General features: G+C 39.6%; 1 protein-coding gene across 3 annotated transcripts in view; it reads right to left on the bottom strand.

The window, feature by feature from the left end:
* Positions 1 to 358: 358 nt before the first annotated feature.
* LOC111634100 (protein lin-52 homolog) overlaps positions 359 to 14,728 on the bottom strand; it is a 43,757-nt gene continuing 29,387 nt past the window's right edge. For all 3 annotated transcript variants that reach the window (XR_002758151.1, XR_002758152.1, XM_023378777.1), the window contains 3 exons: positions 13,660 to 13,922; positions 3,376 to 3,551; positions 359 to 1,021 (listed from right to left, as the gene is read on the bottom strand). Coding sequence is in view for 1 of the 3 variants with exons in the window: in XM_023378777.1 (XP_023234545.1) it covers positions 968 to 1,021; positions 3,376 to 3,551; positions 13,660 to 13,915 (486 nt within the window). In the remaining 2 variants the exon portion in view is untranslated. The remainder of the gene's footprint in view (positions 1,022 to 3,375; positions 3,552 to 13,659; positions 13,923 to 14,728) is intronic.

The raw sequence follows: 14,728 nt of genomic DNA, 5'->3' as shown, positions 1-14,728 counted from the left end.
GTATCGTGTAACTCCTTTCTGTGTAAAGTAGGACGTCTGTAAGCTTGTCTGTACGTCGTTTATAGGAGAAACTATGGAAACCAGGCTTAAATATAGATTTTTTTTTTAATTTTTGAGTTAAAAAGTGGTCCCTCTTTATAAAGAAACGATGCAGAAGATATAAAACTTTTTTTTGTTCGTAATTTTATCACATTGCTCTATTTATTTATTATTATTAATTTTCTTTTTTAGCATTAACAAAAATAAGCTAAGAAATTTATTATTTTATTTTAATTTTTAAAAATTTTTTCATTGTTAAAATAATTTATTTTTGTCATTTTTGGACTGATTGCTTTTTGATTTATTGCTCTAAAAAATCTTTTTTTTTGTTTATTTGCGGTTTAATAATTAGAAATAATTAAGAGATTACAAAGAAATAATAATAATAAAAATGGCACCTATTTTGGGATGAAGCTAAAAATTGGCAATTTTTTTTTTTTTTAGTCTAAACGGGTATATTTTTTTTGGCAAATTTGTTCGTTTTGGCAGTGTAGATTGCGAGAGGGAACCGTTGGGAAGGAGTCATTAAAAGTAGAGAAGCATTAAGTAGGAGCTCACCTCGAATATCCGAAAATTCCGGATCATCGAGGAGGAAAATGGGAGCCCCCTTCGATGTTGGGAAGGAGCTCGTGTGACCAAAAAGTGACTAGATTTAGCCTGCTAATGTGTATATATATATATTAATGATGTTGACTGGCACAGACACGAAAATTTCAATCTGTTGGGTTGGTGGTTTTTTTTTTGGAAGTGGAAAGTAATGTTACGTTTTCGAAAAGAAAAGGACCAAATAAAAAAAAAAAAGAAAGTGAAATTCACTTTTGCAAACGTGTTCAACGGGTTCTCATAATTGTCCATGGCAGTCGAAGTCACCAACGTGACTGAAATACTAAAAAAAGGACGGGGTTCTTTATCACTCCTTCGGTCACGGTCACCGAAAGATCAAATGGTAAAGACTTCTCAACCAGCTGAGCGGAGAGAAACCCTGAAAAAAAAAGAGAGAGAAAACACTTCAGTACTGCTGCAGCAATAAATAAAAATGGTGCTTCTAAAGTAATAAACTCTATCTCAAGTTAGGCACGTGTTACTGTATTTACAAACTCTACAGTTGCAAGAAAAAAAAAACAAAGGAAGGTGCTGTTACGGTACCCGCAGCTAATTTGCATACGCTACCAGACGTGGCGTAACGCGAAGTGTCGGGTCACGCGATGGAATTAATTAAACAAAAAAAAAAACAAAGAGGAGGGTCAATCCGTCACTTTATTGTTGCGATAATGCTGTTACAGTAACGGGAATATCGCGTAGAGTCGCGCGTAACTTAAACAAAGAATGAATTTCGGGGTGGATTTTCAAAAAATCTTGCCTATTAGGAGCGAGCCAGACAGGAAGAAACACGACGATAATTGATGTTGTTGTAACTTCCGTTTCAATCAGTTCAAAAAAGCAGAAAATATTTTGTTAAAAGTTACAAAAGGGTGAATACTTGATGAACACGCGGCAGAGGGGAGAAAAAAATGTAGAGGAAGGGAAGGAAAGAATACATTAGTGTGGCATCTCTTCTACAAATTTAAAGCTCAATTAGCAATGGATCCCGAGACTGCAATAATTAAGATGCATCAAGACTCTTATCTAGATGATAAATGGCACAGTGTGCTTCGTTTGCGTGGTAAGAACTAACTACATTCGCCCCCCCCTCTCCACGCTTTTCTTTATGAGATATTACTGCTAAATGAACAAATTTGTAAGGGGTTTTATACGATTAGCGAGCCTTTTAAGCCTCAAATCTCCTGTTAGAGGAGTAGGGTGTAATAGAATCACACTGCAAGGATTTGATTATGCTTCTTATGCAATTTAAATCTTTGCTTTGTTTCCCTAAAAGGGGCTCAAGCTTATCCCACCGTTTTACATCCGAATTAGATAGTTCAAGAGCTATTTTTGGTCCCTAAAATGCCCAAATTTAAGGATCTACGCGCGAATGAGCTCTGTAGAATTAATGGTGTTGCTAAGTATTGATGAGCTCGACAGTCACCTACGTTCTTCTCTAATTGTTAGACCCTTATACTTCTTTAAGAAGTGTAAGGACAATTTTCTAAGTTATGGTTCGCTAACTGATATAAAAATTAAGAGCAGGGCTTAATGGAGTTTAAAGTAGAGAGAGCGAGCCCTTACGAAGATTATGTTTAGGAGAAGGGCAAACAATACTTGGTAAGGTCGCAAGAAAATGAGACCAGATGTTACAGGCGATGAAGCCAGACAGGTGTCTGCGTGGGGAGCGTGGGAATGTCCGTTGAGGGGGTGAGGACAACCCCCCGACATCTCCAAAGACTCGAGGAACCGTTATAAAGAGGACCTCGGTGGGAAAAGCTAGTCTCTCGGCCCACCTGCACCTCTTTTGAAACATAAGCAACGAATTTTTCTAACAATGCTCGGATTTATTGTTGCTTTGCACTCGAGCCCTTTCTATTCACCCGGGGGGCGGAAACGGGGGGATAGCTCTCCGTTGCCCCGTCGAGAATTATGAAAAATGAAACCAAAATCTCGACCCTCTCGCTATTTCGCTGTGGTTTTCTTCCAGAAAAGTTCCATTTTTTGAGATTTCAGCGCCCTGCAACAAGCCTTTGTGTTGTCAAACACAACACAAAGCAAAGGCGTGGTTTAAGTGGATCAAAACGCGTGTTTTAGGCAATATCTGCAGTATTTTTATTGTAAATACTTGAAATATCGAATTTTTAAATAATCTTTTGGCTTAAAAATGACAAAAGATGAGCCTTCTACACCGTTTCTATGCACGCCAAACCCCCTTATTTTGCAACCAAACTGACTAGAGGTCTTTTGCGTTTCCATTATGGCTTCTTTTTATATTAAAAAATAGCCCCCTTTAATCGCATACGAGGAGATGTAACAAACCAAATGGAGGATCGTTTGAAACTGGTGGAGAAATATTGACGTGATCTAATAATAGAAGGTGGCTAAGGCACACACGTGTTAGGGCTACGTGGGAATCCCTTGTCAACAGCCCCTCCCTACCAGATAGGGAACATCACGTGACGTTGTTATCCCTCAGCTGGTGGGTCGAAGTCAACAACAATCAGCTGATGGCAGCAACCTGTTTGTCAGCTGATGGCTCTTGCCTGGCCCCGTGTTGCTTGTTATTCTAGTCCCGAGACTAAAAATGAGGGCACAATCAGTCTTTTTGTTTGTGTAGCGATAAATGCCAAAGCTATACCTAAATAACCTCTCCGTGTTTCCCCGAGCAATAAAATTAATTTATAGAGCAATCGAGGGGTCTTGTTTATTGTGATCAACGATTTAAATGGAGCATAAAAGAAGAAAACTTACCTCAAGTTCGGCTTGAAGTGTGCTTCGAGAATAGGAATCAAAATCGTCAGCCATACTTCTCAACATCCTCCCCGCGTACGCCATGTTACTTCTCCTCTCTCTCGTGGACCTCGCTTGTACCAAATCCGGTAGAGGACCCTCCGATGTCCTAGGCGAGTGCTGCCTGTGTGCGTTTTCTAGCATAAGAAACAAGAAAAATCTATAGTTAAAATAAATAAAACGAGCATTTACAGGCGCTCAAATGGGGGGAAGAGGGATCAAACACGTGAAAGTCGCGCCTCCCCCCCCTGTTTTAACAAAGTGCAGTGACAATTAACCGTACGAAAATAGAAGACCCCTGTGGCACTTCAGTCTTGGCAACTGTTTTCTTTCAGGTGGTCCGATCCGTGCGCGCTCGTGCTCGATAATCTACGAAAATTCCCCCTTTACGATCCTTCCAAAAATAGTTTTTAATCCGGTAACGAGCTCCTATTGCGTCACGTGGCGAAACGCGTGCTTCTCTATATTTAAAAACCTGATGTCACGCCTCGGAGATGGCACCGTTTGTTTGATGAACGAGGGGGTGACTACGTAAGGAGTTTTGAAAATTAAAACCGGGTGTGGTTGCATAGACGAGAGAAAGAGCGCCAAGAATCGCGTGCAGAGTTTTTCTTCAATTTTTTTTTTTTCCGCCCATAAATGGGGGTGGTAGCAATCATCGGGGGGAGTCCTCGAACCGTTTTAAATGATAACAAGTGAATTTATGCATAGGCTATCAGCAGGTGTGCACTATAGAGTTGTCGCTCCTCAGTTTCTTTTTTTTTTCTTTTCTGTGTGCGCCCAAACATTAACGGAGCGCAACAAACAAATGTCAGCTGTAGAAGTCATTCAAATGTGCTTGGTGGGGGTTAAAAACGTCATAAATCTAGCGTCAACTGTTAGCGACTGCAAACGACCGCCGAATTACAGCGTAAAATAATAAGGCAGCGAGAGAACGGAAGCGCAGATATACAGGATAAGCATAAACCACTAGAATGTCACTGCCACGCATTGGATAGTACTTTACGATCGACAACTTTTATGTCAGATACTTCTCTTTTCTCTGCTTGGGGGTCGATAACGCGTAAATCATAGAATAACTCTAGCTAGCAGCTGTACTCTCTCACCTACAACGCTTTTAATTATGTAGGCAATGGCATATTGGTAAATAGTAGAGTGCTCGATGGCGTGGTTAGGGGTTGTCGAGTTTTGTAGCCACCTGCCTGTAGGGTTATGGGGTTGCACTTTGTAAATGTTTTGCATCTGATTGTTTTCGCTCGTGTTGTTCGTCACGCTAGTTTTAGGAGGATGAGAAGATTTGTGGTCGAATTTTTCGTGTGTGATGTCAGCTTTTTTTTTTTTTTACGTGTTCCGCTTTATCTCGTAGAACGAACTTTATAGGTGCTTATTTATTAAAAAATGTCTTTAAAAATCGTATTTTTTTTAGGGTTTTAAGTGTGCCATATCCTATTTTATAATCGGGGTTTTTATGAATAGTGTTTTTCTCGTCTATAAAAGTTTTAATGGTTAGATTTTTTCAGATTAAAACAGACATTTTTTGGAATCTTGAGCGTTCTGCGATCAATATTGAGGGATTTTTAAAGGTTATAACCCATCTGGACCTACCTTTCAGCTTATTTTGAAGAGGAGAACGTTTTAAAAACTATATTTTCGAGTACGAAACGTCATTTTTAACGATTTACGCTGGGGAAAAAAATCACTTTTAGGCTATTTATACAGTGAAATCTCCATTAACGGACACCTCTACTTAAGGGGCATTTTTACAATCCCAGACTCTTCTATTATATTTACCTCTAAATAGCGGACAAATGTCTCGATCCCGATAGTGTCCGTTATTCGGAGGTTACAGTGTATTTAGTTAGATGGTAATATTTAAAATATTTAAGACAAAATTTGCATATAGTTCTTGAAAATGGGAATGATTTATAATCAATTTTGGTGAATAAAAATATTTTATTAAGTTGGTAAGATGAATTTTGCTTTAGGTTTTCGTGAAAACGTGGTCCATTTTTGCTACTTTTCAGCTCTTTTTTCATACCTTTCTGGCCACGCAGAGATCGAAATGAAGTATATTAAACATAAAGGTAGGTTTGCCGAAGAACTAAAGTAGCAAAGGAGCTCGAAGGTGAGATTAGGATTTTTAAAGGAAGAAGCGGGGAAAAAAGTTCGAAAAGAAGCGACGGAAAACAAAGATTAGGAAACAAAAAAGAGAAAGATAATAAACAGAAAAATCGAAACTTTAGAGCTTAGCAGAAAAGAAAGAAGTGTGTTCAAATCAGAAGTGAAAACAAACATGGCAGAGAAGCAATAAAAGAATCCAAGAACAATAAGCAAGTAGGAGGAGAAGGGGGGAGAAAGGAGCGCTCAAAAACTACCAAAAAGGACATAGTACTAATCCGTCCAGTTCACTAGAAACTGTAGTGGGAGTTAATAACGGATCGATAATATTTTTTCCCTGCTTAATTAAAGTACAGAGTCAATCGACATAGTTGTCGAAGCAAGGGGGAGGGAGGAAGTTAGAAGAGGCAAAGTACGAAATGTGACAAACAAGAGAGATGACATTTGGAAGATCACCGGCCGTAAAATCCGTTCTGTTAATCACCCAATGGTCATCCGCATCGGATACTCGATTCGCTGGGGATACAATCCATCAAGTAGAGGTATGCACACCGACAATAATCACGTTTCCCCGCTGCACTTCACCTGATCTGACCGGCCGTGCGCAAACCACACTCGATAAGTCGATCGCCGAGTCGTTTGGAAGGGGGGAGAGTGCACCGCCCTGACGTCACCGGCGGGGGAAGGGACGGAGGCAAGATAAAGCTAAGGAGATCGTAAAAAAAAACAGGAGAGGAGCCAAGTCAGTGCCTGGTGACCTCCGCGTCCACATCTGTCGCCGGCTGCAGAGAGTGAGAGAGAGAGAGAGACAGAGCGAGAGAGGCTGCGTGACTCACCGTGCCACCCCCACACGCATCGTCCTGCAAACAACGTCAATAGCATCTTTACAGCTTACTGCTTCGCTTATCTCTTCGCGTCTACCCCTGTTTGCATTGTCTCCCCGTTGCGTACAGCGCGGGGATTGTGACGTGGGGGTTATAAAAACGCTCGCACCTAGGCGCCGAGAGTACTGCCACCCCCCCAGTAAACAGAGCCGCGCAAACGTGCGATCTGTTTTCTACGCGCAGGTCTATAGTCTTTTAGCGTGCGTTTCCTCCCCCCATCGCGTACTGCGGCGCTTTGCCCCCGGGAAGGAAGAAAAGGAGGACGATGACGTCACGTAAAGAAGTAAATCAAGTAAGAAACCAAAGTGTTGTTTACTTGACACAAAAGTTATTCTTTTATCCATAATCGGTGGAGCGAATCTAATGGTTGTCTGGTTAGCCCTTCGGTCGCCACAATTTGGTCCGTCAATGGAAAATCGCCAAACGTAAAACTTGAATTAAAAAAAAATAAATAAACAGGAAAAAATATCCCTAACAAAATAATATTTTTGAAATTTGTAGAGTTAGGGAGACGGAAATATCGTTTAAAAGTTATTACGTCACATTTTTGTCAGTTTTTTTTAATTGATTGAGGGAATTTTTTTCGTTCGAAAGTCTATTAAATATCCCTTAAAATTGTCTCAAATTTCTCCAAGTTACGGGAATATTTTCCCTTTCTACGAATAATATTTTCAATAATATTCCCTATTAATTACAGATTCAAGGATATTTCCCTACTTTCAAAGTAAAATTTTCTTTGTTTAAAGAATAAATCCATTAATACTCGTTCTTAAATTACAAACTCCAGGATATTTCCTCAACTTTTCCCTAACTTAATTTCCCTAAATTTGTCGTTAATAAACAATATTACCGAAAATAATCAATCTTCAGGGAAAAAGGAATAAAAACTCCCAAATAATTTTTCTCTCTTGCCTAGAAAGTTATCTTCAACAATGTTCCCTATTAATTACAAATTTAGAGATATTTCCCTGATATGATAAATTTCCCGTTTAACTGGCGGAACAGTCTCAGAATTTTCCCTTTACACTAGCTTTTACAACGAATTTTAAACAGATAGACGGGAAAATAGGGAAAAATCCGTTTATAATTGAAAAAAAAAATCCCGTTTTAAAAAAAAATAAACCTCATTATCTGATTTGTTATTATAATAGCAATTAAAAACGTTGGAGTTTTTTTTCTTTGGAGGAGGAAAAAACGCTAATAGAATCCAAAATAAATTTATCAGTGACAAAACAGGAATGTTACTTAAGTAGCATCAGTTAAGTTAATTATAGGTTATCAAAACCCTGATGTAGAAGAATATGTTAACATTTAAACAATGAAAAAATTGTTATAGAAGCAGAGATTACATGAAAATTTATATTTATTGCTCTAGTAGCACGGGGGGATGGTGTTTATTATTGTGATAAAGCGTAGAAATTTTTATTAGAAATTTATAATATCAAATTTTAGCCCGTCATCATCAATTACTAATTAAATTCGGGTATTAATTTATTACTATGGGCATCACCTAACAGCATTTAAAAAAAAAAAAATGGAGGGGGGACGAGAGAGACGAGTGTAGTGGCATCAGCCGAAATCATTTATAGCACAATATAACAAACAAGGTTACGGCTGTGCCGATAGGGCAAAGGTCTCTCTGGGTCTGCTGTGCTAGTGAGGGGGGAGGGCGAAGCAGCCGGGGGTCATCCCCGGGCTAGCTTGCTGATTGGAGGAGAACGTTGTAGCGCTCCGGGCCAACAACAAGGATTAAACTGGTCCTGATGGCAGTGGGCCATTGGTACATAGCCCGCAGGTGTCCCTGATGGGGTCAAGGAACGGACAGGCCAGCTAACTACCTAGCCCAACCTGTCAGACAACACCAGTTTGTCTTTAACGCTCATCTTCTTTTACTTTCGCCCATGATACACTTTCGCGATCGACTTGACCCATTTGTTGCTGTAGTAGTAGAGCAATTTGCAACGTTTGAATCAATTATTTTGGATGTTTACCGGATTTGAATTTTTGTCTCGACGATTTGCACGCCTGTCTCAAGGACAATGCAATTATCGTTATTTGTAAACACGGGAATTTCTCGTGTTTAAAACAACTTCTGCGAAAGATTACCATCGATTTTATCATCCTCTAAACAGATTTATATACAAAATAGGATACTTTACGGGATATATTTAAACTAAAATTATATATTTTAATAAATTCCTTAAAGTTTTTAAAATATTCTATTATGAATTTCCTTTATTTTTAAAAATTATTATTTAGTTATTAAAAATTATCTGAATAAATAATTTTATTCGGGAAAATTTCATAATTCAAGGAAATATCCCTATAAAATTAGGAAACTTTTGTTTATGTTACTAAAAATTCGTCTCGCGTAGTTATTTTATTTTTATTTGAAATTGGGAGAAATCCCTAAACTTTAAGGGATTTTCTCCACTTGAAACAAATCCCTATTTCGACGGGGAAAATCCCTATTTGAAGTATTTTTTTAACGAACTAAAGAAGTAACAGGAAATTTTCTTCCGTATAGGGAAAAACCCCTTCATTTGGGGGAAAATGTTCTAAACATCAAGGAAAAATCCCTACTTCAAAGAAATTTTAAGGATTATTAAAATGTAAAATCCTCAAATATATACACGAAATTAATCGAAACTAAACCTTTATACTTTTATTTATTTTTTAATGCAATTATCATTTAATTTTCCTGATTTCAATAAAGAAAACTGTAAACATGTATATATTTAATTTAAACACAAACAAATGAATGAAGTTTTTCATTCCAAAATGCAAAAAAGATTCTAGCAAGAGGAATCTCAACTCTTCACTTCTACAAATGACGGAGTGAATCAACTTGTAAAGGGCCTTTAACCCTCGAAAAAATTAATTGAACCTGACTGAGAAGGCAACACAGCGGGTACTTTTACATTTGCATAAGAGAGGAAAATATCGGAAAATTATACAATGTCTGCACTTTAACAATAAAAAAAAAGGAAGAAAAAGAGGAGCATTTACTTGAAAACCTCATCATTCCTACTCGTAGACAAATTTATTTAAAAGGGGGGGCCAAGTCTCCTCTTAAAACTCGTGAAGATCGAACGAGGAAAGTTATTAATTGATGAGCTATCAACAATGCGCCTACAATATTCATTATAGGGATTATTGGGATGTAGGAGGCCTTGGAATTAAGCACGTAGTAGATATAAACGGGTATGGATCCTTATAGGCTAAAGTCCTATTACTAAAGGGGGCCCCTGCAGAGCGCAAATTAAGCTGGGTGTATCAGAGTGGATTACTGGATCACAAATGATGTTCTGATATTGAAAGGATGGCATCGAGGAGCCATTTTTTTAAAATGGTGCCGTCGTCGTTTGTGGGATTCTGGATTTGATTTGATTTTTATTTTTTTTGGGGGGGGGAGGTTTTGTGGCCATGTAAGATTGTTTGAAGCATGAGGGCTATTGCAAACTCGGGAGCTGTAATCGAGTAAGAGAAGAAGACTCTGGAGGAGATAAGGAAAGCAGTTAGTAAAGAAGGCATTTATCAGGAGTTAATTTATTTTGTGGAAATTTCGAAGGAGAAGTTGGAAAAGGGCATCCCCGGTTATGATTTCGGATGTAGAGGAACTGTATTACGTATGCAGATTTATTCATTCCTCAAAGCTGGCCTTAATGACATTGTCATTTCCTATAAGCTATTAGAATAATGGCGCGAGCGGGATGATAAATTGCCTCTTTGCTTTATCCTAAAACTCTTCCTCTACAATGACGCCACACTCCGTTTCCATTTTTGTTACGTCTTGAGACGTTGCAGGGGCCTCGAAATTTTCATCTTTCTTCGATTTCGCTTTCTTGTAAACTAGATCTCAAATTGTTCTGTCGAAATTCTCGATAGAACCGACATTTTCGGGGTGTTTATGGTTATGAGGTTCGATAAATGCAAAGGGCCTGTGTAGATTTTTTTTTCAGTAGGGATATGAAGTATTCTTGACGCTTGCTGATAAGAGCAATAGAAGGTCTGTCTCTTGACTTAATAAGGTCTCTAACGGAGATTCGTTTATAGTTCCCAGCTGCCTAAGAAAATCGTGTTACGAGTTTGTCCACGGGAAATTTTTCGTGACGTCAAACAATATGTATTCTTTAATATAAAGATGACTCGGAATTCATTCGGTAACACGTAATTATGACGTCGAAAGCATTGTAAATGCAATTACATCATTTATGGAAAGGCAGTTTGTAGATTATGAGGTTAACCGGCAAAGGATGCAAATATAAAGAATGTAAATCCGTACAACGATAGGTCCGAATGTGTAGTATGTAGAGAACAATTAAGTGATTAATACACGTGAGTCAGCCAGACGAAAAAAGGGGAGTGGCGCGCAGCAATAGCTTGTATTTATGACAAAGTGGTGGACACCATCGGAGCCATATGTCGGCGCTTTATAGCCTATAACGGCTCTTCCTCGGATAATCCCCTTCTGCAGTTATGTGTGCGTCATTTGCCTCCGATTGCTGCTGCCAAACCAGTTAGCACGTCTGATCGACTGCACGATTCCGTTCTACATCTTTTTCTTCTCTATAACGACCCCTCATAAAACCAATACAACTCATCGATTGATAATTGCTGATCGCTGCACTTTTACGCGGTTGGGATGCGGTGGGACGGCCCCGCATCATGCGCTAGCGCTTTTTTTTTTTCATTCCCCCTTCTCTACGTTTGGTATATGTTAAAAGGAGGCATTATCTCTCGCTTGCTATTATGGCAAATCGAAGGACTTTAAAAGTGAACAACTATATAATAATCTTCACGAGCTACTTATCATCTGATAATTGATGATCTTTCTTTCTAGATAAGGCAACTTTCTGAGCAAAACAGGGAAGAACACTACGAAATACTTGGGGTGAATCGACCACTCTGTCAACTTTCGCGTGTGATTATCGTGGACGATCACGTGATGGAAGATAACGTCTACGAAAAAAAGTCGAAAAAAGGAAAGTTTCATTGAAGAATTATTTTTCTAAAGTGCAGGAAGATCGCCGATAACCTCTATTTTTTGGCAGAAGAACCGTCATTACGTCTTTCTTCCTAATCGATTGAGGTTTTGTGCACTTCTGAGGATCATTACGAGGCCTTGCAAACAACGGTTAAAAGCCTATAATAAAGGTATTTTCGAAGGCTTAACTAACAAAAAGCACTCGCATAACTTGACCATAAATGGGGCACCATAAGCCACGCTTGGCTTAAAATTTATAAGCTTCGATAAGGCCTCAAAAACGATGTTAAATTCGGTCGTAAATTTAATCGCTGTTTACATGCGTATCGGGAATAAAATTTCGAAGTCGTCTACGTGAGTAGGTTAGAAAACTAGCTAGGGCCTCCGGGTCACGTGACGCGGTTTATGGACCCCGAAGGCATCAGATTACGAGATGAATAACCGGGTATTGCGTGCAGTTGATTTTGCCTTCAAAATTACTGCTTTTATTGACGTCACGAGTGGTTAAGAGGTAATTTGAGTAATTTTGGAATATTTCTTTTATGAATGTAGCGATTTGTGGGGGGAGGTCAGATTGGTTGTAATGAAAAGAAATCTACAAAACACCGAAATTAACTCGGAAAAAAACAGGAAAACGTTAAATCGAGTATTTTAATACACCTGGAAGAAGTGAATTTCCCCCGTACTAGGGCCAAAATGTTTAAATTTGACGTTAAAAAGTAATAATTCAATTTGGACCCTGAATAGAGAACTACCGAAATTATTTTAAAGCAAACTACAGATTATGAACTCGAAGAATTTCGAACACATGAGTAATGACTCCAGGCGTTACGTCACCAATTTAGTGCTGCAGCAACATTCCGGCATTTGGGCATTAATCACTGCGGAGTAGGATTACTTGTTATCTTGATTAATTCTCCAAATTATTACCCGGTTAATAAAACTCTTAACCCCCCCCCAAATATTCATATATACATTGTTGATTATGATACTATTCAAGACAATAGTAAATAATTTACCTACCATTCACCTGATCGGATCCCTCAACAAAGGGCGGAATTTAGTGCCATAAAGTGACTCCTAAACCACAACAATGGATCCCAAACGATTAAATCAAGTATCTGCTGATTTTTTTTTATATTATTATTAATCTAATTTGGCATATTTCTGTATCTTCTCGGGCGTAAATAGCGTGCAGGATGTTAAATAGGAAGCTGGCTCCTGTATGAGTCATTCTTCTTCTTCGTGACATCCGTTTTCTGGCTCCTTGACACGTGGTATAGGGCCTATCATTGTTTTTGACGTCTGGGGGACGTTCACCTGGGGATACGGGGGTATACTATAATAGTTAGGTAATACAGAGCCAGGGGACGTGTTTCTAGAACTCAGTTCGAAGATCGTGATCACGAGTTGAATGTTACCGTTAGATTTTGGGATTAAAATTAAGCAAAAAACGCCCATTAAAGGGCCCGTTTTTCGTTGTCTTTTCTATAAATCTAAGAGTTTAATTTAAGAAATAGTCGCAAGAAGAGCCACATGTGGATTCGATATAACGTGAATATGAAGTTTTCGATGTCAGGGGCCCTTCTCTTCTAATTCTGGAACAGAATGTTACTCTACCCCACTATATAAGAAATCTATTGAGACCTTCTTTTCTATATATATCGTAGGATTAGAATATAAGAAAGTGACTTTCGCTAAGATCTTTGTTTGTTTAGGTGACAGCTTCAACAATGCGTTTGCGGTGCCGGAATCTGGGGACGATCCAAGCGATTTCTAAAGGGTAAGAGCCAGCGAATTAGGAGCTCTCGGATACTGAAAGCCTCGTCTATGACGTCACAGCTGAACGGTAGAGTCGCAGTTAGCAGTAACGGTCCGATTCCGGTCATATATCTCGACCTACAGAGGGCAGAAAGTCCATCCGGTCATCTCGTTTGCCATAATGGGCCCTACGATAAATCTGAAACTCCTGTTCGAGTTCGGAAGTCGTTCACTCCTCCCCATCTTCTTGTTCTTTCTCCCTTTTTATTGCCGCGAATACACCTACGAATGGCTAAGCGCATTAAATGCTGATTTATGGTACAGAAATGCCATTAATGGGCACAATGGGTACTGATTTAATAAATAAAGCGATATGGTCTGAGCCTCAGCCGTCCCAAACCCAAGGAGACGTCACTGAGAACACTTGGCTTTTGGAGTGATGCAACTCGGCGGGAGGGGGCGGAGAAAATGAATTAATTTTCGTAGGTCACTCACCTGACTGACTTCTGTCCACCGTCTGCGTGGCGACGTTCCTAACGGAGGAGCAGGGATGTGCAGCACTCAAGATAAAGTAGGAGCTGTCGGACAGGTGAGCGGGGGACGAGCACCACCTGTGCAGGTCGCACCTTCTCTCCATGGCGATCCGGTGAATGTGAGGTTCGGAAGAGGAGTGCTGTATCGCAATCACGTGACAGTGACCGTCGTCCGTTTTACTGCATGCCATGAGGTTAACAATGACGTCAATCTTCATCCACTCCCTAAAAAAAAAAAAACAAGGAGCAGTTAGCGGAGAAAAATGCCCAGAGTCAACGTCTCTCTTTCTCGCTCCACTTTCACAACCCCGAGCCGGGAGGGGGTTCAAAGAGGCGGTGACTCACCTGTTGAAAGCGTGTTACGTCACTTCCGCCGAAGTGCAGCAACCTGTTGCGGACCAAGCGGATTTCATATGCAAGCGTAAACGGGGGCAAAGAGAAGAGTTACGTATTCGTAGAGGAACTGAGACTTTAATTATTGTCGCGGGGAGTAGTCAGACCCGTTTTTAGTGTCGCAGCTTCACTTCTCCAGTAGATGAAGCAGTCGTTGACACAAACCAGTTGTCCTTGAACTGCTCCGCTTCGCTTTTACCTCTTATTTAACTCTGCAAAACGAGGGAGGGTTGTTGAACCGATGTAGATTACGTTTACTTCAATATAGATAGATACGGGATTCGATGCCGAATGCCAATTAGGTGTCTCGATAATGAATACCGGTTCCATTTACTCGGCTCCTGGACTACTTGTTGCTCCACTTATTGACTTTATAATAGACGAAGAAGGGGCGCTAACTACTAGGAGCGAGTTTTTGCACCCCCTCTCTCACTCACTCTAGCTCCCAAGGCAAAGGTGCAAAATGGTTCTTTCTTACTAGGAAGCCGATTTTTTGGGTGTAAAAAGTCGTGATTTTTTGCCAGTCACGCATTTTAACGAAGCCTGCGGGTGTTTTTTTAGTGTTTAAAACGTAACCTTCGTTTCCACGAGCATGCAACATGCTAAAACAGTACTTTTCATAAGTTTGGGGCATTCAA

The sequence above is a fragment of the Centruroides sculpturatus genome, unplaced genomic scaffold (genome assembly GCF_000671375.1).
Source record: "Centruroides sculpturatus isolate CEXI.00-Female unplaced genomic scaffold, Cexi_2.0 scaffold823, whole genome shotgun sequence".
NCBI lineage: Eukaryota > Metazoa > Arthropoda > Arachnida > Scorpiones > Buthidae > Centruroides > Centruroides sculpturatus.
Note: the sequence above shows the minus strand (reverse complement) of the source record. Positions and strands in the feature narration are given on the sequence as shown.